General features: G+C 53.8%; 1 protein-coding gene across 1 annotated transcript; it reads right to left on the bottom strand.

The window, feature by feature from the left end:
• Positions 1-2,839: 2,839 nt before the first annotated feature.
• LMNA (lamin A/C) lies at positions 2,840-22,173 on the bottom strand. The gene is made up of 12 exons (XM_036272806.1): positions 21,603-22,173; positions 9,483-9,639; positions 7,713-7,838; positions 7,272-7,442; positions 6,969-7,094; positions 5,926-6,146; positions 5,608-5,833; positions 5,109-5,216; positions 4,893-5,012; positions 4,345-4,434; positions 3,349-3,618; positions 2,840-3,068 (listed from the first exon to the last, which is right to left on the bottom strand). The coding sequence occupies exons 1-12, from the start codon at positions 21,956-21,958 to the stop codon at positions 3,042-3,044; spliced, it is 1,998 nt and encodes a 665-aa protein (XP_036128699.1). The 5' UTR covers positions 21,959-22,173; the 3' UTR covers positions 2,840-3,041.
• Positions 22,174-23,500: the final 1,327 nt, after the last annotated feature.

Raw genomic sequence — 23,500 nt, 5'->3', positions numbered from 1 at the left:
GTGGGAGGGGGAGAGAGAGAGAGAGAGAGAAACATCAACGTGAAAAGGACACATCGAGTGGCTGCCACCCGCACGACCCAACCAGGGCCGAGGACAAACTGCAACCAAGGTACATGCCCTTAGCGGGAACTGAACCCGCGTCTCTCTGGACCACAGGCCGACGCTCTAACCGCTGAGCCAAACTGGCCAGGGCTGATTTTTTTTTTCTTGCTCCTTTTCTATCCTTTCTGTAATGGCAAAGTATTATTTGCATGAAACAGACAGAAAAAGAATCAGTTATTTTAAAATGTTTATAAACTTTGAAATAACATTGGAAAGTGCTTATGCATTTTAACTGAGAAAAAAGCAGAATCAAATTTTAAACCACAGTGAGATCTTAACAATGTTATGTATATGCTCAGGAAAAACTGTCTAGAAGGAAATTCATCAGTTGTTGCTTCTAGGCGACTGAAAAAGAATGACTTTCTGTTTATTTGTACTTAATCTGTTTTCTGTCTTACTACAGAATGTTACATCCTAAATATATGTGTATATGTGTGTATGTGCGTGTGTGAGTGCGTGTGTGTGTGTGTATAGTTTTTTTTTTTTAAATAATCACATTGGTTTGCCAAGTGGTGTCCTGTCATGTGAGGTGACCAGTTTGCAGCAGTTTTTGCCATCTTGCCTTATCCCTTTAGCGCTTTTCAAGACCAGGGACCTTGCCCGCTGGTTCTGGTGTTCCCCAGCCCACAGTGTCCACCCAGCCCCTATAATTCATCACCAGGCTCAACTGAGCCCAAGGTGAGTGGGCCCCTTGCTGCCATGGGTGGGGCTCTGGTGCCCTCAGGTGCCCAGACCTGGAAGTGCATGTAGGTGCCCTCCAAGATGGGTCTCCTTCACTGATGTCTAAAACCCACCCTTGGCCCAGTGCTGGGAGAGGGGTTTCCTTCTCTGAAGCTGCCCACCTGAGGCAGAGACCTCCTCCTCTCAGAATCCCTTTCCCAGGCCGTGGGGAAACAGGGTGAATTCACAGGCTCATTTCCTCTCATTCATTTTGCTTTTCCAATGTTTCCCCATTATCCTAGATATGCTTTTTCCCACTGACTTGAAAGCAGGTTCAACTCCTCTGCCCAGGGAATGTAAACTTAAGTTTTAGTATCAGTATTTTTTGTTCAGGGGGAGAGTTTGACATTACAGGAGCAGGAGTCTACAAGCAAGAGCTCTGTTCAAGCTGTGTGGCCTTGGGCAAGTTAACTCTGAGTTCCAGTTTCCAGGGGCAAAGGGGGACAATAACTCTCTCTCAAGACAGTAAGAGCGCCAAATGAGATGGTGCAGAGATGCTTTGGAATGTACAAAGGGCCACAGAAAGGTTGGTTACCATAGTTTTTTTCATTTTTTAAGGCCCTTTCCTTCAGCCTGGGTTCCTTATCTTATGCCCCCAGATTATAAACCACCTCCCTGCCCAGCTTGTGTGGCTCAGTGGACTGAACGTTGTTCCATGGACTGAGCAGTCCCAGTTTGATTCCCAGTCAGGGCAGAGCACATGCACTTGATCCCCAGTAGGAGGTGTGCAGGAGGCAGCCAGGATGTTTCTCACGTGGATGTTTCTATCTCCCTTTCTCTCTCTCTAAAAAAAAAAGAAAGAAAACACAACCACCTCCCTCTCTGAAGGCTCCTACTCTGCCTGACACATTTCTTTGTCCACAGCAATCCATGTTTTTTGACTCCCACTGGAGTGTAAGTTCTCTGAGGACACCGAATGTGTTGTTCATTTCCTCTCCCCAAGCTGAGCAGAGTATGGCACAAAGGGACATTATCTGCATGTTTACAGTCAGTCCTATTCCTTTCCTGTGGCCCTCACTAGCTTCTGCTCCCCAAGATGTCACCACCCTCAGACTGGGTCCATAGGTAGAAGGTGCTGGGTAAATGCTGGTGGGATGAAAGGGAGAGTCCCCCAAGTGGGTGTTGCTTATGTCACAACCTCTGCTCACAGCCACCACTAGAGGGCTGCATCTTGTCCTTCCTGGAGCAGGGGTGAGGTTGGCAGCAGTGAGCATGAGGATGCTGGTGACTGTGCAACACTGGTGTGTCTCCCCCTCAGACCACAAGTGACGCCCACCAACAAAGACACCACAGCAGACAGGAATAGAAACAACTAGTGTATTAATTTGGGGAGGAGAGAAGGGGTTCAGATGGGGAATGGGGAGGCAAGGGGATCCTTAGTGTTTGCCAAAAACCACAAAACCACCGCCACACCCTCTACCCCTTCTCACTTTCCTCCTCTGGGGTGGGGCCCCACCAGCTCTCACCATTTCTAGGAAGCCTCCCTTTCCCTTCTCCCCTGCACCCACTTGACCTTGACCTCCAGTAACCGGGCAGACCCCACTCCGGCTCTAAAGCTGGGTGAAAGTAGGCTCAAACTAACCTTTCTTCCCCCTTCTTTTGCAGCTCACCTCATTCCCATCTCTTGTCTACATAAAATACAGAAAAAGCAAGCGTAGCTGGTACCTGGGAGAATCAAATCACCCTGGGGCTGGGGGACGGGGTGGGACTGGGAGTGGGCAGGAAGAGGAGCCTCAGCCAGGTAAGCTGGAATGATGGGGGCCAGCCCAGGGGCCAGGCTCAGCCCTCCGCCCTTGGAAGGTGGCAGAGAGGACTCCACACCTGCCTCTCAGGCACCATGTTCATGGGGTCCCGGGGGGGGGGCTGCAGGGAGGGCAGAAAAGCAGAAACTCGACTCTGTAAAAGCACCCCTATCCCTTGGCTCCTGGAGGAGCCCTCTTTGGTTTTAAGGCAGATATGGAGTTTCCTGAAAGCTGGGAAAATGAAGGACAAAGTGAGATAAATGTGTTTGTGTTTGTTTTTTTTCTTATGTTCTTCCTTCAGTATAAAACCACTGTAGAAAATAACTTCTCTTAGAAAAAAAAAAAAATAGAAGAAAAAAACCAAAGGGGTATTTTTCTTTGGCTTCAAGCCCCCTCCCATGAGGTGCAGGGAGAGGGTGGGCAGGAGGTGAGGAGGAAGCAGGCCTGTACCCCCACCTCTGCCTGGCAGGTACCAGATTACATGATGCTGCAGTTCTGGGGGTTCTAAGAGAGAAGAGAAAAGGAGAGAGGTGTGAGTGGCAGTGCCTGGCCTGGAGAACCTCCCTCCAACCCTCAGCCCTGCCCCTGCCCTCCAGTCTGGGGCTCAGACAGGAGGGGCAGGATGCAGGAGTGGACTGTCTAGGATCTTGGGCAGCGGTGAGGAGGCTCCCACTCCCCCGGGCTGCGGAAGAGAAGGTTCTCCCCCTCACAGGGCCACCTTGTCCTAACCCTCAAGTACCAGGGTCCTCTGACTATGGGATGTAGAGGCAAAGGGACAACTCACCTGGGTTCGGGGACTGGAGTTGCCCAGGAGGTAGGAGCGGGTGACCAGGTTGTCCCCGAAGCTGCCACCCCCACTGCCCCCCACACTGCGGTAGCTGCGTGTGACTGTGACACTGGAGGCAGAAGAGCCAGAGGAGATGGATCCGCCCACCTGGGCTCCTGAGCCGCTGGCAGATGCCTTATCGGCAGGCTGCCCGCAAGTCCCGCACAGCACAGTGCGAGAACGCAGGTTGTACTCAGCTGGGTCCCCCGAGCTGCTGCAGTGGGTTCCCTGAGGAGGGAGACAAGGCTCAGGCCGGACAACGGTGAGTTTGGGACTGACTGCTTAGGCCTAACACCCAGCTCCACACTCCTGCAGGCTCCCAGCCAACAGGCAGGAAGGTGGGGTTCTGTCCTCAAGGGGCCAGAGGGCAGGCAAGAGGGCTTGAGAGGCTGGGCTGGGAGGAGGGGGAGGGAAGACATGAAAAGGGAGAAGGGTCAGGAAGACTTGGGGACAGGGGACTGGAATTGTGGCTTTGACTCTGTCCTAACTACTCTAAGCTTAAGAGGGAAAGGAGAGTGCGAGCAAGCTTATAGTGGAGCAGGCATGCAAAATAAATTGGAGGGTGGGAATGAGAGTATTCTTGCAGGAAAATGGAGAAGAAAGAACATGCATGCAACAGAAATAGGGGAAGAGAGGCAGAGCTGGGTGCCCCACATCTGTCCTCCTGTCTCCTCCAAGAGACAAATCCAGACCCTTGTCCACTGCTCCCATGGGAATACTCCATGGCATCAGAGAGTTCCCACTCCCTTCCTTACCAGAGTAGGGCACCCAGACACCTGGGTTCCCTGTTCAAGGTATAGGGAGGAGAGAGAAGAAAAGCCAGGGCAGCAAGTGAAGTTCCAAATCATTCTTTAATGAAAATATTTTTGGCATGGGGAGGCCAGGGAGAGGCTGCCCTCAGGACTGGCTGGCTGTCCCAACGTGGGCTGGGCCTCAGCGGCGGCTGCCACTCACGTGGTGGTGATGGATCAGGTCATCTCCATCCTCATCGTCATCGTCCTCAACCACAGTCACTGAGCGTACCAGCTTGCGCATGGCTACCTCCTGCCAGGGACATAGGACCAGGCCCAAGGGTTAGGGGTCAGGGCAGGGAAAGAGTATGCAGGGTATCCACCCACAGTGACCACCTAAGCACTTTTCTTGTGGTCTGCCCTTTGCCCAGCCTTCTGCTTACTTGTCCTCCATGGTGCTGGAGCTAAGGAACTGGTTTCTACGCCAGAGGAACACTGTCAAACTGTCTGGGTAGGAGTGGGATTCTGCCTTGAACAATCCTTGCTGTCTAACTTCTACCACTCAGGCTGATGGAGGAGACATCTTTTGGTTTTCCCAATAAGTGGAGAATTTAGGGCCCAGGACTGCACCACAGAGATAGAAAAAGTGGGTCTGAATTGGCTTCCTTGGGTTTGGGGCAGCTGGCTCTCAACGGCCCCCAGGAAAGTCCCCTGGACTGTGGCTACCAGGGGAGCTTTGCACAGGAAGAGGCCAGTCTGCAGCATACTCACTTCCCCAGTGGAGTTGATGAGAGCCGTGCGCAGGCTATTTCCACAGCCCCAGGTGTTCTGTGCCTTCCACACCAAGTCGGTAGGGGGGCTATGGGTGGCCCCTGCTCCTGCAGCCCAGATCTGGAGAGGGAGGATTAGAGAAGGGCACTCACTCCAGCGTACCCATCCTTAGGCCAACCAGTCCCCACCCCAGAGTCCAAATACCCTGCCACTCACCGTCACCACCTGCCCAGCCTTCAGGGTGAACTTTGGTGGGAAGCGGTAGGTCAGCAAGGGATCATCTCCATTCTGGCGCTTGATCTGCCAGTTGCCCATCGATTGGTCCTGCCAGGGAGGGGACGAAAAGGTGGAGGATGCTCTTCCAGGCTGTTGGGTTTATATTGCTCAAGGGCTCAGGCAGGCACAATTGGAGGTCCCTCCCTCATCCCCCCAAGGGTAACAGCTGTGATCAGTGGGCACTTAGGCTATGCCACACTTTCATCTTCTCCACAACTCAGAGTTACGAACTATTGTTCATCCCCATCTCACAGATGAGGAGACTGATGCTCATAGGTTAAATAACCCCATGGTGAGTCCTGGAGCCAGGACCAGAGCTGGAGCATGGGGGCGATGCACATACTCACCAGGTCGGCCTCTCTTCCAACTTCACCCCTTCACCTTTCTGGTGTCTCCCCGCACCCAGCTGTGTTCCCTCACACCCGGCCTGGGCGCCTACCTCATTGGACTTGTTGCGCAGCCGCACGAACTTGCCTTCCTCATCTACCTCCTCCACAGCCACGCGCCCACTGGTGCGAGCGTGCTGCGAGAAGCTGCTGCGGCTCTCGGTGCCCGACTCCAGCTTGCGCTTCTTGGTGATGCTGCCCCCACCCTGCGTCTGGGAGGAGTGAGAGGAGGCGCGGCCGCGGCTGCGCTGCGAGGTGGGGCTGGGGGAGAGGCGGAGCCTGGGGAGGAGGGGACACGGTTGAGAGCCTCGTCAAGGGCAGTCATAGGTCAGAGTGGCTGCAAGCACCTCCCCGAATCCTCCCCAACCCACCTCTCCTCCTCGCCCTCCAGGAGCTTGCGGTAGGCGTGGATCTCCATGTCCAGTGCCAGCTTGATGTCCAGCAGCTCCTGGTACTCGTCCAGTTGCTGCTGCATCCTTGCCCGCATCTCTGCCATCTCCCGCTCCTTCTCGGCCAGCAGCCGCCGGCTGGTGTCCCGCTCACGGGACAGTGAATCCTCCAGGTCCCGCAGCTTCGCTTCCTTGGCTGCCAACTGGGGGAGGAAGACAGGAGCTGGTGAGCTCCCAAAGGCCCCGAGAATGGATAGGTAAAGAGTTGGGGGACACCCAGCCACATTTCCTAGGAACTCCAGGCTCCTATAAGAGATTATCATGGGTTCTAACATGGTCTGGGCTGGCGACCCCAAAGCCCTTCCCAGTATCTAACTGAAATCTCTCATTCTGAATCTAGAACCTATTTCTTCCTGTCACAAATGGCACAGCCAGCTAGAATGATACTGATGCTTTTAACACCTCATACTGAGTCCCCTGGCAGATCCATTTTCTTTTCTTTTTTAAAAATCCTCACTAGAGGATATTTTCCCACTTCTCTTTAGATAGAGTGGGAAAGAGGGGGAGAGAGAGGGAGAGAGAGAGAGAGAGAGAGAGAGAGAGAGAGAGAGAGAGACATCAATGTGAGAGACACACCAATCAGCCGCCTCCTGCATGACCCCAATCAAGGCTGGGGGCTGAACGGCAAATGAGGTACTAGCCCTTGACTGGAATAGAACCCACTACCCTTTGGTCCAAGGGCCGACACTCCAACTGCTGAGCCAAACTGGCCAGGGCTCATCTCCATTTTCAAATGGGAAACCAGGGCTCTGAGATGTGAAGGTCACACAGGTAAGATATGAGGTAGTCCAGGAACAGCACACAGGTCACCTGACTCCAAATCCTAGGGCCTTTCTCCATCTGTTGTCCTGGAATTATGTTCTGTCCCTTACCTCTGTCCCTCCTCAGGTAGCCCCTCTAGACTTCCACCCTACATGCTGCCCAGACTACTGGCCAATGGGGGAAGGGGTGAGGTGGGGTATCACCTGCTTCTGCAGCTGGCTGAGCTGGGCTGAGAGGCTGTCGATGCGAATTCGGGACTGCTGAAGCTCCTCGTGGGCAGCCCCCACCAGGTTGCTGTTCCTCTCAGCTGACTGCCTGGCATTATCCAGCTGGAAGTGAGAGAACAGAGTTAGAGCTACAGGGAATGGGAGAGAGGGAGGAGCTGAGAAGGGAACCACTGCTGCAGCCACAGGTCCTGGGCACCCTGAGCTCCCCCACCATCCACCTGATCTCCTGTAGAACATCCCAGGGTGGGCAGGGTAGGGCTGCTGGGGCAGAGGCAGCACCTTAGCAGAATAGGTCTTCTCCAGCTCTTTCTTGTACTGTTCCACCTGGTCTTCATGCTGGGCCCGCAGCTCCTGCAGGGCATCTGACAGCCGGCTTTCAAACTCGCGCTGCTTCCCGTTATCAATCTCCACCAGCCGGGTCTCATGACGGCGCTTGGTCTCACGCAGCTCCTGGAAGGGTTGGACACAGATCAAAATGAGAACTAAGTCCTTAGAGGCTAAGACCCAGGTAGCCAAGTTCCCTGCCCAATTCTAGCCCCATAGTATATTGTCAGACCCACTTTAACCTGGGAGCTGGGTGCTGGCCACCCCCCTATACTCCCATCCACTAGTGCAAGGGAGCCAGACAGGTGAACTCTGCACATAGCTGATCCTCCAGCCCCAACTCGTGTCTGTCACCACCCAGTCCTGGTCCTCTGGCCTGAAAAGCATAGTGCCCACCTCACTGTAGATGTTCTTCTGGAAGTCCAACTCCTCTTTCAGGGTCTGCAGCCTGTTCTCAGCATCTACCCGCCGCAGCATCTCATCCTGAAGTTGTTTCTTGGCCTCCCCTAGGGCCGCCTCGAGCTAAGAGGAAGGAGACAGACATCAGGGAGAGGGCTCATACAACATCAGAGCTGGAAGGAGGCTGAGGAGTGGGCTGTCCCTAGTGAATCCCTTTATATGTGTGAAACAGGTCCAGGGGAGTGAGAACCTTGAAGGCCCACTGAGTAATATCTCCTCACTCAGACTAACTACTCTGGGTAGGTACTTGCTAAGAAATGAGAGATAGCAACTCCCTCTCTGGTGTAACACAGCCTTTGCTATAAAAGGTATGTCCGAAGTCTAGAGGGAACATAAGAAAAGGAACCCAAGTGTGCCTGGTGTGGTAGAGGAGGGTCTGGGAAGGGCTGAGACCTGAAGGACAGGTTAGTGGGGCCTAGGGAGGCACACTGCCGGACTGGAAGGCAGAGAAGAGCATGTGCAAAGGCACGGAGGTATGAAGGCACGTGTGTACTTCAGGGTCTTCAGGAGGGTCAGTACTACTGATGCTTGAAGGATTGGACTCAGGGGTGGGATGATGGGAGTGGTGGCTGGGCTGGAAGTTTGAGCAGGGAAGCACCTTTCTTAAATTTTCATATTAGGAAGCACAGGCTAGCAAGCACAGCTGGGAAGGGCTGGGGGCAGGGTAGAGCTGGAACCAGGAGACCTAGGAGGAGACTACAGGCTTGGTTTTGTAGTCAACCAGCATCTCCCAGTCTCTCTGTGGTATATTGTGGTGGTAGGGCCTAGGAGTGGGGAAGGTCCAGGACAGAATCTTGGCAGCTGACTAGTCCTGGCTTTGCTCTAAGCAGATGAGGCTGTGAAATTGAGAATAAGAGAGCTTTTTAAATTCTGTTTGCTAGCTTGTAACAGGAAAGATTAGAGGATGGAATAGACAGCAAAGTGTTTTTTGAAAGTAAAGACTACCAGCCCTGGCCAGGTAGTCAATTAGAGTGTTGTCTCAATACACCAAGGTTGCAGGTTTGATCCCTAGTCAGGGCACATATAAGAAACAACCAATGAATGTATAAATAAATGGAACAAATCAATGTTCCTCTCTAAAATAAACAAGTAAATATTAAAAAGAAATAAGAAAGCAAAGCCCTGGCTGGTTTAGAGTGTAGGCCCATGGACTAAAGGGTCATGGGTTCGATTCCTGGGTTGCAGGTTCAATCCCTGGCCCCAGTTGGGGTCGAAGCAATCAATCAATGTGTCTCTCTCACATCGATGTTTCTCTCTCCCTCCCTCCCTCCCACTCTATCAAAAAATCAATGGAAAAATATCCTCAGGTTAGGATTAACAACAAAAAAAGTAAAGACCACCACATATACATGAGAACATGAGTCCCATGACTATGGGTTCTGTGGATGGTCTATGCGCCTGTTGTTTCCCAGAGAGATTGCAGCTCTCTGTAAGAGGGCCAGACCAGGAGGGAATCCAAGGCCAAGCATAGTTCATTGCAATGCTAAATGGAAATGGTTTGTGGATTATTTTAAATTCTCTGTGCTAGATACCATGGGCGGCAAAGAAAAATAAAATATGGTCTGGATGGGGTGAAATGATGCTAGGACAGAGGAATGGCTCTGAGGCTGGAGGACAGGCACCTCCTGGGAGCAACTGGGGTAGAAGAATGAGTGTGCATTTGTTCGGGGCTGGGGGCCATGGGCAGGCCCTGGAGGGTGGTCTCACCTTGGCCACTTGTCCCCGAAGGTCATGCAGCTCACTCTCCAGCGTGCGCTTCTCGCTCAGAGCAGTGCTCAGTGCGGCCTCCTTGGAGTTGAGCAGAGCCTCCAGGTCCTTGAGCCGGGCCTGGGCAGACAACAAGTCTCCCTCCTTTTTGGTATTACTAAAGAAGCAAAGAAGAATGGGTTTAAGGGGAGGAGTCTGTATCCCTAGAGAGAGCCAGGTTCCCTAGGGAGAGAGAGGTCACTTCCCCAGAGGTCAGCTATGGTGTCTGGCTCTGCTGTCCCTCTAATTGCCAGAAGAGGGCATCCTGGGCTTTGGTATGTTGGCATCTGCCTGCCTGAGGCTGGACTCCCACTTCCCACAAAGTCCCCCAAACCCCTTTCCTGCTTCTCCACCCTTCCCATGACTCAGTGGTCAGGAACGTGCCTGGGGCCAAGGGCAAAGCTAGATCCCATGAGATGAATGCTTTTCCCTTTCTCCCCTCCCATTCCTTCCCAAAGAGACAGGGCCACCTTTGTCTCCTACCCCTTCCCACACCGGGACCTTAACCTTCTCCTCCCTGACTCCACCCACCTTCCATTCAGCCAAGCCTTCCCCCGCTGCAGGAACCCAGACAGCCAGACTCCCAACTCTGGGGTCTATGCATCCCTAATGTTTCTCAGTTTGAGCCCTAGAGGTGTTGGTCACCTCCTCTAGTCCCTTTTACATTATGGGGACTGTGGATGGACTGTGGATGGAGACTGTGGTTAGAACTCAGGGAGACCTGGGATGAAGACAACCAGGCGTGGTCTGGTCACTTTCCTTTCTCAGACCCAGTCTGGGTCCCATGATCTGGGCAGAGCACGGGGCGTCCAGCTTCCCTCCCTCAAGGCCTCCTCAGAGCCTGAGAGAATGCTGATGGGCTCCAGATAGCCTCCAGGCCCATCTGGGCTCCAGCCTTTAAGCTCCCCACTCCTCAAACCAGGTCAAGCTTTAGCTAGAACCAAGCCAGAAGGGGTTGCCTCTGCCACTCCCTCCCCTTGCTGGGCCCCTGATTACTTTTGCTGAGAAATAGAGGAGTCTTATTTTCTTAAAAACCTCTGAGGAATCCAAGAACCCCCCAGATGGTATGGTCCCTTCACCAATGTCTGGTGAAAGAAAGGGTTAGACACAGGCGGAGGGGAGAGCCAAAGGGCCTGGTCTCAGCTGCCATCTGCAACACTTTAGTCCTTCCCTAAAACCCACCACAGCAGATGGAACAAAGGAAAACCAAACGTAGGCAAGGGAAGAATATTCTATCCTGGAAAGGAAAAAAGTGGCCCTGCCAACATTTTTCTCCTGCCACAAGAGCGCTAAGCTCCAAGAGACTCAACAATTCCCTGTGAGGCAGGAGGGAGAGGCCAAGACTGAGGCAGTGTTCTGCCACCTTAGCAGATTTCAAACAGGAGTCGCCTCCCCTTCCACTGGGCTCCACTGGGAGGGGGACAGAGTGACGTCCAGACAGGCCCAGGAAGGATGTGAACACCTGGAGGGAGTCCCCCCAGCCTGCATGCTTACGCCTGTCCGGGCCTCTGGCCACACCTCAAAATAAACTGTTTAAGGCAACAGTGTCTATCTCTTGTGAAAAGAGGTCCTTCCAGAATGGAGGATGTCTCCCCTCCTCCGTCTCAGCCCGAAAAGCTAAAAATAAAGTCAAAACCCAGCTCAGGTTTTGGCTGCCATCCGGCCCAGCCCCTGGCTGGGAGCACAGCCCCAACTTTCCATGACTTCAGAACTTTTTCCGAAGCTGAGGTAGCTGTAGGGGGAAGAAGGAGAAAGAAGAAAACCACTGGTGAAGTGCAGACACAGATTCCGAGTGCCTTGGGTCGTCCGAGGCTGGCAAGGGCTTCCCAGAAGTGGCCTCTCTGCCCCGCGGGTCAACAGCTGCATCTGGCCATACTGGGAGGATCTCAGAATTTAGAGAACTAGAAGGAGCTTAAAATGGATTCAGCTCAAGCCCCTCCTTTTACAGATAAGGAAACCAAGGCACAGGGGAGGAAGGTAAAGGGCCCCGTGTCATGCGGAGCACTGCACACAGCAGTAGGGACAGGGTCACGGGACTCCTCCTCCACCTCACTACTTTCTAAGCCATAGGTCTAGACAGAGAGCGCGGAGAGCCAGTCACAGGGGGAGTGCAACCCAGCTAGCCTGAACTAGGGGAAGCAAAAAGAGCGATGCTTTCAGAAGACCTCTCAAGGCTGTCTCTTCCCCTAGTCCTGCTCCCCGGCCTCCTCAGACTCCAGGAGAGGAGCTCCAGGGGTTCTCCTTGGAAAGATCTTTCTGTGGCAGACCCAGACCCAGGAAAACAGGTGCATGGTCTCTGCCCTCTGGCAGCTGACAGGTGAACAAACAGGAATTTTCCCTTCAGTCTACTGCTTCCAAACTGCTTCGCTTCCTACTGCTCCCAAAGCTGGGCGGTTATAGTAACAATAATATAACAACAGCAAATACATCTAGAGCTGATTATATGCCTAAACACTACACTGCTAACCCTACAAGACATGTGCTATTACCATGTGATTGAGGAGACTGACACAGGGCTGAGCCCAAGGTCCCACAGCTGTCCACACACTGGTGGTGGCGCTGCTGTAGCGCCTCCCTTGAAATTATGGCCCCAAAGAAATCAAGGGGCTAGATTTTCCTTTCCCTTCTGGAGACTTAGATTATTGCCTGAAAGAGGTGCCATTAAAGGACGGAGACACACCCTGCAGACGAGGAAAACCATGAGCAGAGAGGGAAGTGAGGAAGAGCCTTTGCGGTTTTCTCAGCCGGGCATGGGGAGCTCCCATCTGTGGGGGAAGAAGCCACTATCACTCATGGCTCATGACTCAGACCTCGGGAGCTCTGTGGCTAGGAAGCCACACGCACTCCCTAAGATGGCTCTTCTACCTCCTCCCCAGGCTTGCCCGCCCACCAGCCCCCAAAACCATTTCCTAGCTAGTTGGGGTCTTCAGACCTAGCTCGGACCCCGAACAGACACTGGCCAGGGGCCCAGCCCCAGAGCAGTGGTGCTGGCTGTGGCGAGTCCCTGGGGGTTGGCAGTGGGAGAACTGGCACGTGCTGTCCCACACTGGGTTGGCAGGGGGACAGGGTGGGGCAGGCAAGGGGAGCTGGGAAGGGTGGGAACCAAGGGCTCTGCAGGTGACTCATCCTCAGCTAGACAATACCCGGGCAGGGGTCGGGAAATCCTCTAGTGCTCACAGGGGAGACCCTGGCTTTGCCTGTGTCCTGCCCCAGGCCCTGTGCCATGCCAGTGGAGGGGCAACTCTCTCCCTCACATCCTCCAGGTTCCTCAAGCACAGAAGTGGATCTGGTCCAGCAACAAGGGCTGGACACCCTGTTGCTAACTCTTCCCAGGGCTGGCAAATTGAATCTCTGAAAGAGGGAAGACAGTGGGGTAGAGAAGGGCAGGGGAGCATGGAGGAAAACAATAAGGGAGAAAGGATAGGAGGGGCTGGCTGGCCTGGCCCAAGGCTTGGGTCTGCTAGGCTGAGGCTGGCCAGATGAGGAAGGCCAGCTCCAGGCCTCTGCAGATCAGGAATCCCAGAGTCCCAAAGAAAGGCGCCGAGCATAGCAAAGGGGCTGAGTGGGCATGGGGCCCAGGGCTAACCCACCCTCTGAGTCACCCTCCTCAGCCCAGCTTGGATGCCAGATATGGAAGCCAGGGCCTGCCACAGGCCTGTTTGGGCCTGGTTGCTGGGAGCAGCCCTGATGGAGGGCCCCCATTTCCTCCTATGGGCCGATGAAGAGACAAAGGGAGCAGAGACATGGGCTAGGGTTAAAATAAGAAGCGTTGGGGGGGGGGGATAGTCAAGAGGGCTCTCAGACCCACCCTAAGGCCCTTGCAGGCCACATCTCAGCCCCTCACCAGCCAATGGAGTACCCCATGGTTGAAGGGAGATCCTGGAGGTGGGGAGGGGAGAGGAAGGGTAGGAGAGCAAAGGTATCTGAGCCCCTCAACATTTCCTGCCTCACAGGAAAGGGCACCCCTGTGACTGGGCAGGGCTGAGCAGGGCATCCAGGCCCTCCTGGCTTAGGAACAGCTCTCCTGTCCTCCCAGGTGTCTAACCTGTGGCCAGGTGGACTTCCTGCCCAGTGATGGGCAGCTCCTAGGGCCACCCCAGGCTTGCCTGCAGGTTCCTACTACTCCTCCCTTTGTTCCAGTAACTCCTCCCACCGCAATATATCCCCCTTTCCTCCCTCCGTCCATCTGTCCTTCTAACCAAATTCACCCCGACCTTGAGCTCTGCCTTAGCCCTGCATTTCGGGCTGAGGCCACAGCACCTCCACCCCCGCCCCCATCCTCTTCCCAAATGTGTTCAGCTATTGTTTTACCTGCTGGTTTATTTTCTTTCCACTTACACAGAATCTCTAGGGCCTTTTCTATATGTCTCCTGATGCCCTGACACTAGGAAAGTTCATACATATACTCAAGGCTTCTAGAGGAATCTCCTCCTGGACCAACTCCTACATTTTTACAGATGGGGAAACTAAGGCCTGGAAAAGGGTAGTCTCAGACACTAAATACCTGTCCACTTGGTCACCTGAGGACACTAATGGCAGACAGGACAGAACACCTGGCACAGACAATGGCATGATGCATGCAGGGGGCACAGAGAGTGGCACAGAGACACCCAGGAAGATAGCTCGGAAGATGCGGCAACCTCTGCCTCGCTGGGAGACACCCCAGTCATGGAGTAATACAGAGGCCTAGTGAAACAACCCTCAAACGTGAACTCCCACAGCTGTGTGCAAAGCCAAGATGTTTGACATCCTCTGCCTCCAAAAGGAACCACTGCTTGGATTCTTGGCAGGTCTGTGGGTCTGACCTCACTTTCAGGTAATGGCAGGGTGTGGGAAGGCTTCCCCACCCTGGAGAGACCTTCAAGAGAGGAACTGCGGGGTAAGGTGATCCAGAGACATAGAAGCCCCTTGAGCCTTTCTCAAAACCCACCCTGTGAGTTCCAGAGGTCTTCTACACCCAGAAAAGTATGCAGTAGGCCTTCCAGGATGGAGCCCACTGCTGACTGCCCCCCAGAGGCACATGCACCCACAGCAGGCACAGCTCTGCTTCAACATGCCTCTCTCTTGGGTGTGACACCGCCACACATGCTCGGTGTCTGAGGCCCATCAGATCTCCTTCCAGAGCCGCCAGGCTCTCAGCTGTCCTGCCCCCAAACAAAGCTGGATCTTCATTCCACAGGGAGGGCTGGATGGGGGAACTGGTGCTGAGAAGGGGGGTAGGAGGCCTGTTGACATGCTCAGACACTGGGCCTGGCCAGGGGCCCAGCCTGAGTCACAGCTGCTGAGTATATCAACGTGGCATTGTACAGAGGCAAGAGAAGCCTGCGGCCACAGGAGCCTGGCTTCCTGACCAACTGCTCCCTCCAGGTCCCCTGCCAAACTCCACTTTCCTTCTTCCTGGCCTCTCTCTACACAAATCATTCCTCTGTTGTACAAAAATGCAGGGGTGATGCCTGGGAACAGACCAGAAGTGGGGGCATGGAAGGAGGGATGGCCTAGGAAGAGACAGAACATCTTGGGGAGTGGGAGTGAGGGAGGCCACTGGCCAAAGGCAGGAACAATTAGGAGATCTCCACGAGAAGGTGACTCAGCAGTCCCTTCTTAGGACATATTAACCCTCTGTCTGCTCTGGCCGGTGTGGCTCAGTTGGTTGGAGAGTCGTTCTGTACAGTAAAAGATCGCTGGTTGATTCCAGGTCAGGGCACATACCCAGGTTGCGGTGGTTCCAGATGGGGTGCCTATGGGAGGCAACCTCTCAGTGTTTTTCTCTCTCCCCTACCCCTCCTCTCTCTAAAATCAATAAAAACATCCTCAGATAAGGATTAAAAAATAAACCAAAACAAAACCCTCCATCTGGTGGCTCCTGGTTATTAACCCTGACAACTGCGGGAGGGGGCAGGAGCCACACCCCAAGATCAAGAAAGGAGGTTGGGTAGGACCTAGGAGTTCTGGTCACACTGCATTCCAGCTCCAGCCTAGAGAGATGCAGCTCTCTCTCCCAGCCAGCAGAGGGTGGCAGCGGCAGCGTTAGTGCTTCGGGAGGAAGGGGGTACTTGGCAAACCCAAACTGCTTCCTCTCAACTGCCCAGAACTGGGTCCCTCAAAATGAAGGGTCTCTAGCTCCCCTGAGCAGGCCTGAAAAGAACTCATAAGTCTCATTCCCTTCCACATGTCTCGCATCTGATTCAGACTCCTTTCTCTTGCCACTCAGCAAAAACACCCGTGGTAGTTCTCAAAAAGGCTATCCCTCAGCCTTTTCTTTGACTTTAACGGGAGAAGCTCAGGGTCTCCCATGCACTCTCTACTCTGCCCTCTACTGTGACTCAGCTCCTCGGCTGGGCCTGGGATCCCAGCCAGAATTATTCCTGGCTTCCATGGGCGGGATTCAGGCTTCCTCTCCCACTAACGGACAGGGAGCACCCCCTCCAGCCCTGCCTCCTTCCTAAACTGTACCCTCCCTTGAAGGATTGTTTAGGGCCAAGACCTCACAGCCCAGCCTCAGGCTGGGGGAGCCAAAGTGGGTGAAGTAAGTGTAGAAGGTGGGCACCTCAAGGTCACCCTGCACCTCCCTCTGGCTCCAGACACACACCGTCTAATCCCGGCCAGCTCTAAGGTAACAGTCCCGTCTTTCCCAGGGCCTTCCTCCTACCCCAACACAGGTCAATGGGACTCTCCCTCTCTTATTACAACATACAGCCCTTTCCACTGTCCTAAAGGGAGAAGCACTGAACACAAAGTATCCTTTCCTACCAGCAATAAAAACAAAGCATAAACCAAGGGTGTAATCTCATAATTAACAGTTCCTAACAAACTTTCTTTGAGAAACTAGGTGTTAGTACTTTTAATTCCACAGCTTGTGGGAAATATTTCTATTGAGAATGGCATTGGCTATTAATCATATTCACATTAATTATATTTGATTTTAATATTTATAGCTTGGTATTTAGAAGGCTGTTTTCTCACTTTGTGGGTCATTGTACTACTTTGAAACCTGAGGGATCTCTGGAGACCTGCGCTAACCCCTTTCTTTTATAGCTAAGGAAATCCAGAGAGGGGAGGTGATTTGCTCAGGGTCACACTGCAATTTAGTGGCAGGGCTAAGCCTAGAACTAAGGACACCAGGGCCAGAGCTGTTTCAGCTCTCTCACACAATCTGTCATTTTGTTGGTGGCCCACCATGTCTCTTGTTAAGGGATGAGACTGCAGCCTCCCTAAAGACAGCTCTAAGAATATCAGAGCTCGGCCTATCACCTTCAGTACACTGGGGGCCCAAGAAGGTAGGAATTGGATGAACTGCCCTAGTGTCTGGGCCTCTGAGCCAGACCTGGTCTTGGCTGCTAGAGGTGGTAAGGGGTGCAGGAGGGGTGGGGGGAAGGGGAGGTGAGCAGAGGGCACAGTTGGGAGGTGACGGCGTCTCCTACCAGTTGTCCCCCCAGCTGTCCCTGGCTTCAGCCCTGACACTGAGCTAGTGAAACACTGGGGGTGGGACTGGGAGTAGGAACAATGGGCACATCCCAAATAAGAGTAAGTCTCAGACTCCTAAAGGGCAGGGGAAGTGCCAACCGAAGACATCAATTGTGGGAAGGCAATTGGGGGCCCTAGTAGGAATTACTGTCTCTTGCTTCTCTTGGGCTCCTTAAGTACTGCTCAGCTCCAAGGTTTAGCTGTACCTTCTTCTTTGCCTTTGAAACAGAATGTGGATATGGGGGTGGGGGGAGGCAGAGATAACATCAGGAGGCTCCCTCAAGTGAGGACTGGGGACCAGATATCCTCAAAGGCCTGCATGCAAAGGGCACATCCTTCTTCAGATCCAGGTAGACAACTCTCATGACAAATACCAAGACTGGAATCACCAGCCTCCTGATCCATGGCCTGGCAGGGTCCTAGATCTTTCAGGCTGGGGCAAAGGCTGTTTGTTATTAAGTGTTAAGAGACCCTGGCAGAATAGCAGAGCAATGAGGTATCACTGGTTCCAGAGCAGAATCTCCAGACTGCAGGAGTGAGCCTCAGCCACCCCATCCCTCCCTCCTGACTCCCTAACCTGTTCCCTAAGCTAGAGGAGTAAGGTTTAAAGGTATGATCATTCAACTAGAAGTCAGGACTGGACCTGTGCTCAAGCTCTGACATGTCACTCCCTTGCTATGTGACACGAAACCCCCTGGCCTTTGCTGTTCCTATCCTGATAAGAGCTTGGATAAACCTGGGCCTGCATCTCCCTGCCTGTCCCCACTGAGGCTGCATAAGGCGGGCAATTCAGGAAGTTGTCAAGAGCACAGGCCTCGTCCGGAGGGAAGAGGAGCTTCTGTTTTGTGGGCCTGGGATCTCCCCACTTCTGACTCAGCCTTCCTCCTCCAGTTCCGCTTGGTATGGAACAGATCCTGGCACTGTCCCACAGCCCCAGCCCATACTCGAGCCTCAACTACAGAACCACTTGTACACATTGCCTGTCTGGAGCCCCGGTTCCAGACCACCACCAGAGGTCCTAAGGAGGGAGGCAGCAAAGGATCCCTGGATGTTGTGGGGAGTAGGGAGCAGGAGGTCGGGATGGAGATGCAGACATTCAGGCCCCCATCCTCCCTTTAAGACATCTGCTGTCTCCACCCTGTCTCCAGCTCTCTCTTGTAAAGCCACCAGGGTAAGAGGGAGGGGGGCAGCATGTGAGTCATCTACCCAGCTGTCCTGCCTGGGGTGGGGCCCAGCTCCAAGTCTGGACTCTACACAGGCCTCCCTGATGCTTTCAATCTTCTCATTCTCCCTGCACTTAGGCTCCGGAACAGAATGTGGGTATGTGTATTGGAGGGGAAAGGGGGGGATTTCTGCTTGGAGACTTTAACCCAACCCAACAACTGAGCACCCTAAACTCCTAGGTATGGTAGAGATACCTTGGCTGGGCCACAGGATCTTAAAGGCAGCTCTGCATCCCAACCCAAAGCCTGGCCCTGAACTCTGAGCTCTAATTAAACATTAAACCAGACAACACCTTCACTTTAGGTTTTAGTGGGAGGAGTTAGGACAATGCCTTTTCTCCTCTCCCAAATTCTTCATTCCACTCTTCTCCACCTCACCCTGAGTACAGCAAATGTAAAAGGGAGCAACAAATCCTAGTTCATCCCACTGGGGACAGAGAAGGGGATTGTCACCCCAGTCTGAGTCCCCTTTGTCTCCACCCTGCTGTCCATCAGCCTGAGATCCAGATGTGCAAACCCACCCCCCTTTCCGGAAGTCCAGCCAGAATCAGTGGGGGAGTAGAGAGGCAGGTGGCTAAATATAACAAGTACACACACCACCTCCACCCCTGCCCCACGTGTGCACACCCCTTCTGGTGCCCCAGGCCTGGACAGCTGCACCAGGAGGCAGAGGAAACAGACTGGTGTGGCTAGGTTAGCATGAGACCAAAAACTCCACTTCTCCCTTTCCTGATCAGTGTCTACCCCAGAAAGAGATCTGCCAAGAATGCCCTTCATAGGGATCTGCAATGGGGGCTTTGGTGGTTGAGTGGATGAGTTTAGAACACTAACATTCTCTGGGACTCCCCTAGCTTGCCTCCTATCTGTCCTGCTAACTAAACTGTTCAAATATCCAGTGAGAAAGACAGGAGCGATTCCTTTCAACAGAAATAAAAGTGAGCCTATCTTCCCAAACAACTTCCATCTACTCTTCACAAGGGGATGGCTCTGCCATACCCACCATGCCTGAGGCTGAGGCTAGTGAATGGGTGGAAAGAATACAGCCCTGGCTGGTTTGGCTCTGTGATAGAGCCTCGGCCCACAGACCAATGAGTCCTGGGTTCAATTCCAGCCAAGGGCATGTACCTCGGTTGTGGTTCTGCCCTGACCCTGGTAGGGCCATGCGGGAGGCAACTAGTCGATGTGTCCCTCTCATGTCGATGTTTTTCTCTCTCTCTCTCTCTCCCTCTTCCTCCCACTCTATCTGAAGATAAATGGAGAAGAATATCCTTGGGTGCCCTGGCCGGTTTGGCTCAGCGGTTAGAGCGTGGGCCTGCGGTCCGGAGAGACCCAGGTTCGGTTCCCGCTAAGGGCACGTACCTCGGTTGCAGTTTGTCCCCGGCCCTGGTTGGTCGTGCGGGTGGCAGCCACTCAATGTGTCCCTTTCACATCGATGTTTCTCTCTCTCTCTGTTCCTCTCCCCCGCCCCCCCACTCTACCTGAACAAAAAATGGAAAAATGTCCTCGGGTGAGGATGAAAAAAAAAAAAAAAAATTAAAAAGAATATCCTTGGGTGAGGATTAAACAAAAAAGAATACAGAATGGGTAGAGATTCTAAGAGCAAGAGTTTGGAGACGATGCAAAGGGTAAGAAAGAGGGGAACTCAAACCATAGCCCTTCCTCCCCACCCCCATACCCAGGATCTTCAAGCACCTTTAGAGCTTCCTTCTTTCTTTTTTCTTTCTTTTTTAGTAAAGATTTTTGTTTTAGAGAGCCGAAGGGAGAGGGAGAGAGAAACATCAATCAGCTGCATCAATGCTGCCTACCAGGGAGGGAATCTAACGTGCAACCTTTCAGTACATAGGACAACACCCAACCAACTGAGCCACACCGGCCAGGCCTCTTTTGGAGCTCTTTAGCTTGGGTCTTCATAGAGAAAGGAGCAATAGAGAGGAGGAAACCAAATTCTTGGGAGCTGAAAAAGGGTCTAAACTTCCAGGCTCCAAAGGCCCTTTTAGAAAAGAGGGTGGAGTCAAGTAGGGTGGGGTAGGGTGGGGCAGGGATGGATGAGGTAGGAGTGGCTTGACCTTCAACGGCTGGATTTAAAAAATGTCACTGTAGCCCTGGCCGGTTTGGCGGCAGCCACTCGATGTGTTCCTTTCACATCGATGTTCTCTCTCTCTCTCTCTCTCTCTCTCTCTCTTCCTCTCCCTCCCTCCCACTCTACCTGAACAAAAAATGGAAAAATGTCCTTGGGTGAGGATTAAAAAAAAAAAAAATGTCACTGTAGTCCTGGCCAGTGTAGCATCAGCCCTCCATCCGAAGGGTCTTGGGCTCGATTCCCAATCAAGGGCACATACCTGGGGTGCAAGTTCCATCCCCAGCCCCAGTGTGGGAGACAACCAATCGATGTGTCTCTCTCACATTAATGTTTTTTTCTCTCTCCCCCCTCTTCCACTCTCTAAAAAAAAATCAATGGAAAAAATATCCTTGGGTGAGGATTAACAACAATAAAAATGTCACTGTATTCTAGTAATTTATTAAGGCAAAGATTAAAAAAGGCAGTGGCTGAGAAGACTGGCCAGAGCAAAGACCGCTCAGCTTGGCTGGGAAAATGAAAGTGGCTCACCCCAAGGAGGGAGTCAGAGTAGGACACAGCCCTAAACCCTCCAAGATGCCAGGCAGAGAGGGCCCTGCGAGGTTGAGGGAGCCACCACACTTAGGCATAGCACAACTTCCTGAGGTGGAGCCTCTGCCCCGGCTCCCTCCCTCCCTTGCATTCCTGGGCCAACCAGGCCAAGAGTTGTGGGAGCTGCTCTCCAGCAAGCAAGGAGTGAGGGATAGCTTCCCAGCTCTTAGAAAGAACCACAGAAAGGGTTGTGCCAACAGGGCCACCTACATGCCCCTGCAGGGAGAAAAGGGGTCACTCTGCCTTGGTGACCTTACTCCGCACCAATGGACATCTGCCAGCTTGGGAGCTCTGTCTTAATGGACATCATGTGAGCGAGTCTGGGCAAAATTGGCACTGTGCCAGTTCTAACAGGCCCCTTCACCCACTCCAGTGTGTCCTGGGGTGTCCGGGTTTCTTAGACTAGGCTGGGTTAGTTCTGCTTTGCTCAAGCCCCTACCCTAGGCTCCAGGGCTGGCAAACCTAACCTTGACTCAACATGGGCCTGCCACCAGTCCCTACTTGGCCCTGATGCGCCCACCATTCCTTATATATCCCACTGTCTCCCAGAGACCTCAGCCTTATCTATCCTACCCAGACGATTTCCTTTGCCAGTCACCCGCTGAGGGCAGTTCCGGGGAGGGAGGAGACTATATGGCAAAGTTATGGGCCGCCTGGGGCCGGGCAGGGGTGACCAGTCCGCCCGCACGCCGCCACCTGGGCACGCAGCCACCTGGGCGCACTCACCGCGCTTTGAGCTCCTTAAACTCCTCGCGCACTTTGCTCAGCTCCAGCTGCAGGCGGGCGCGCTCCTTGGCCACCGAGTCGAGGGTTTTGCGGGCATCGCTGAGCTCGGCCTCGTACGCGGCCTTGATGCCGGACACCTCGCGGCTGACCACCTCCTCAGACTCGGTGATGCGAAGGCGCAGACCTGCGTTCTCCGTCTCCAGCGAGCGCACACGGTCAATGTAGACTGCCAAGCGATCGTTGAGCTCCTGCAAGTCCTCCTTCTCCTGCAGCCGGGTGATTCGAGTGGGCGACAGCGGAGTGGAGCTGGCCTGCGCCCCGCTGCGGGTGGCGCGCCGCTGGGACGGGGTCTCCATGGCCGGCAGGGTGGCAGTGCTGCCCGCAGGGCAGGGGTCCCAAGAAGGGCACGGGACTCGGGCCAAAGGACAGAGACGGCTCGGGGTTGGAGCGCGCTGGCCGGCTGGCTCCGAGCTTGCTCCTGGCAGACGTGGAGATCCGGGCCGGGCGCTGTCGGATCTGGGATCAGGGTTGGCTAGTCTGGCTACGGCGCTCTGGCGAACACTGAGTCACCGGCGTCCGGGCAAAGGCTCTAATAGGTCCTGGGAATGGAAGGAGGGGCCACTGCTCTTAAAGGGGCCGTCGCAAACCCACAGGGGTGGAGGCGGGAGTGGTGAACAGGAGAGTGGACCGCCCAGCCTTGGCGGAGCCGGGCCCCACCCTCTCCCGCGCAACCCACTCTCCCTGGAGTTTTGCTGAAGCTCCTATCTTGGTTCCTAGCTGCTCAGCCCTCCTACAGTCTCAGGCCTTAGGGGTAGAGGGCAGAGCCAAGGGGTGAGAGTGGGTGGGTGAAAGGCAGGGGATGGGGGGGGGAAAGTGGGTGAAAAGCAAGGGAGGGCGCTAGGCAGGCAGATCCAGGAAAAGGGGGAGGACGACAGAGGCTGATGGTGCCTGTCAGGTGACTCATTCTTCTTCCACCATCCGCTCCCCCTTTCCTCCCCATAGTAATAGTGAGTCACCTCTACCTTCCCCCCTCCACTCGTGGGCAGTCCATTCAAAGCTGCATCTCAGTATGTCAGGATGGGGTGGGGAAGGAATGCCAGGGGGAGTTGGGGGAAGAACAACAGAGTTCTAGATTCTGAGTTCCTTTTACAGCCTCAGTTTTGGGGTGGGGACTAGGAGTTTGGGGCCTCTCTTTTCCTATCTTCTGCCCCAATTAATCTCCCTTCCAAACCAACCTTTGGGTCTTAGACCCAAGTGACAAGTCACAGACCTGCAGAGAAGGCCAAGAATAGGACACAGGCACTGCCCACTCCATCCCCTGCTCCCTTCCTTTGGACCCAAGTAATTGGAAAAAGAGGCTGCCTAGGTTCTTCTCCCCCCTTCAGTCCCTTCCTACTGCTTACCCCACCCTGCCAACTGCCGGACTGTACTGATTTTCCTCCCCAGGACTGTACTTGTTTTAATGGATAATTTAAAACAGATACCAAAGCTGTGTGCAAACTCATCACGTTGCCAGAACACCAGGTCCCAGATTTTTGTGGTTCAAAAAGGGGCCTGAAATGGGGAGTAGGGCAGGGGGCTGGACAGCCAATGATAGGTCTTCATCCTGGCTATAACCAGAAAGGGGTAGTGGGGGGGGGGGGCAGGATCAGCAAAGCCCCCATAACCTTGCTGGCTGCAAAGGCCAGCACGGCACTTATTATCTCTACATTCCTCTCTGGCCAGGCCTGCTTTGCAGCTGGCTCTGGGGAGGGACAGGCCCTCTCACAAAACAGGATCATCCAGGTCGCCAGGCTTCCCACCCCAGACTCCAGAGCCTCCATCTTGGGGCCTCACCAAGGACCCCTTTGATCAGTCCTTCCACTCCTATCCCCTAATTCTGGCCCTGACCCCACCAG

This window comes from Molossus molossus, unplaced genomic scaffold (genome assembly GCF_014108415.1).
Source record: "Molossus molossus isolate mMolMol1 unplaced genomic scaffold, mMolMol1.p scaffold_m16_p_20, whole genome shotgun sequence".
In the NCBI taxonomy this organism is placed as follows: Eukaryota; Metazoa; Chordata; class Mammalia; order Chiroptera; family Molossidae; genus Molossus; species Molossus molossus.
Note: the sequence above shows the minus strand (reverse complement) of the source record. Positions and strands in the feature narration are given on the sequence as shown.

Coding starts and splice junctions, on each gene's coding strand:
- LMNA (XM_036272806.1), bottom strand. CDS start 21,958: ATGGAGACCCCGTCCCAGCGGCGCGCCACCCGCAGCGGGGCGCAGGCC. Junction 5,217..5,607: donor TGCGCAACAAGTCCAATGAG/GTAGGCGCCCAG, acceptor CCTCCCTGGCAG/GACCAATCGATGGGCAACTG. Junction 3,069..3,348: donor ACTCCAGTCCCCGAACCCAG/GTGAGTTGTCCC, acceptor CTTCTCTCTTAG/AACCCCCAGAACTGCAGCAT.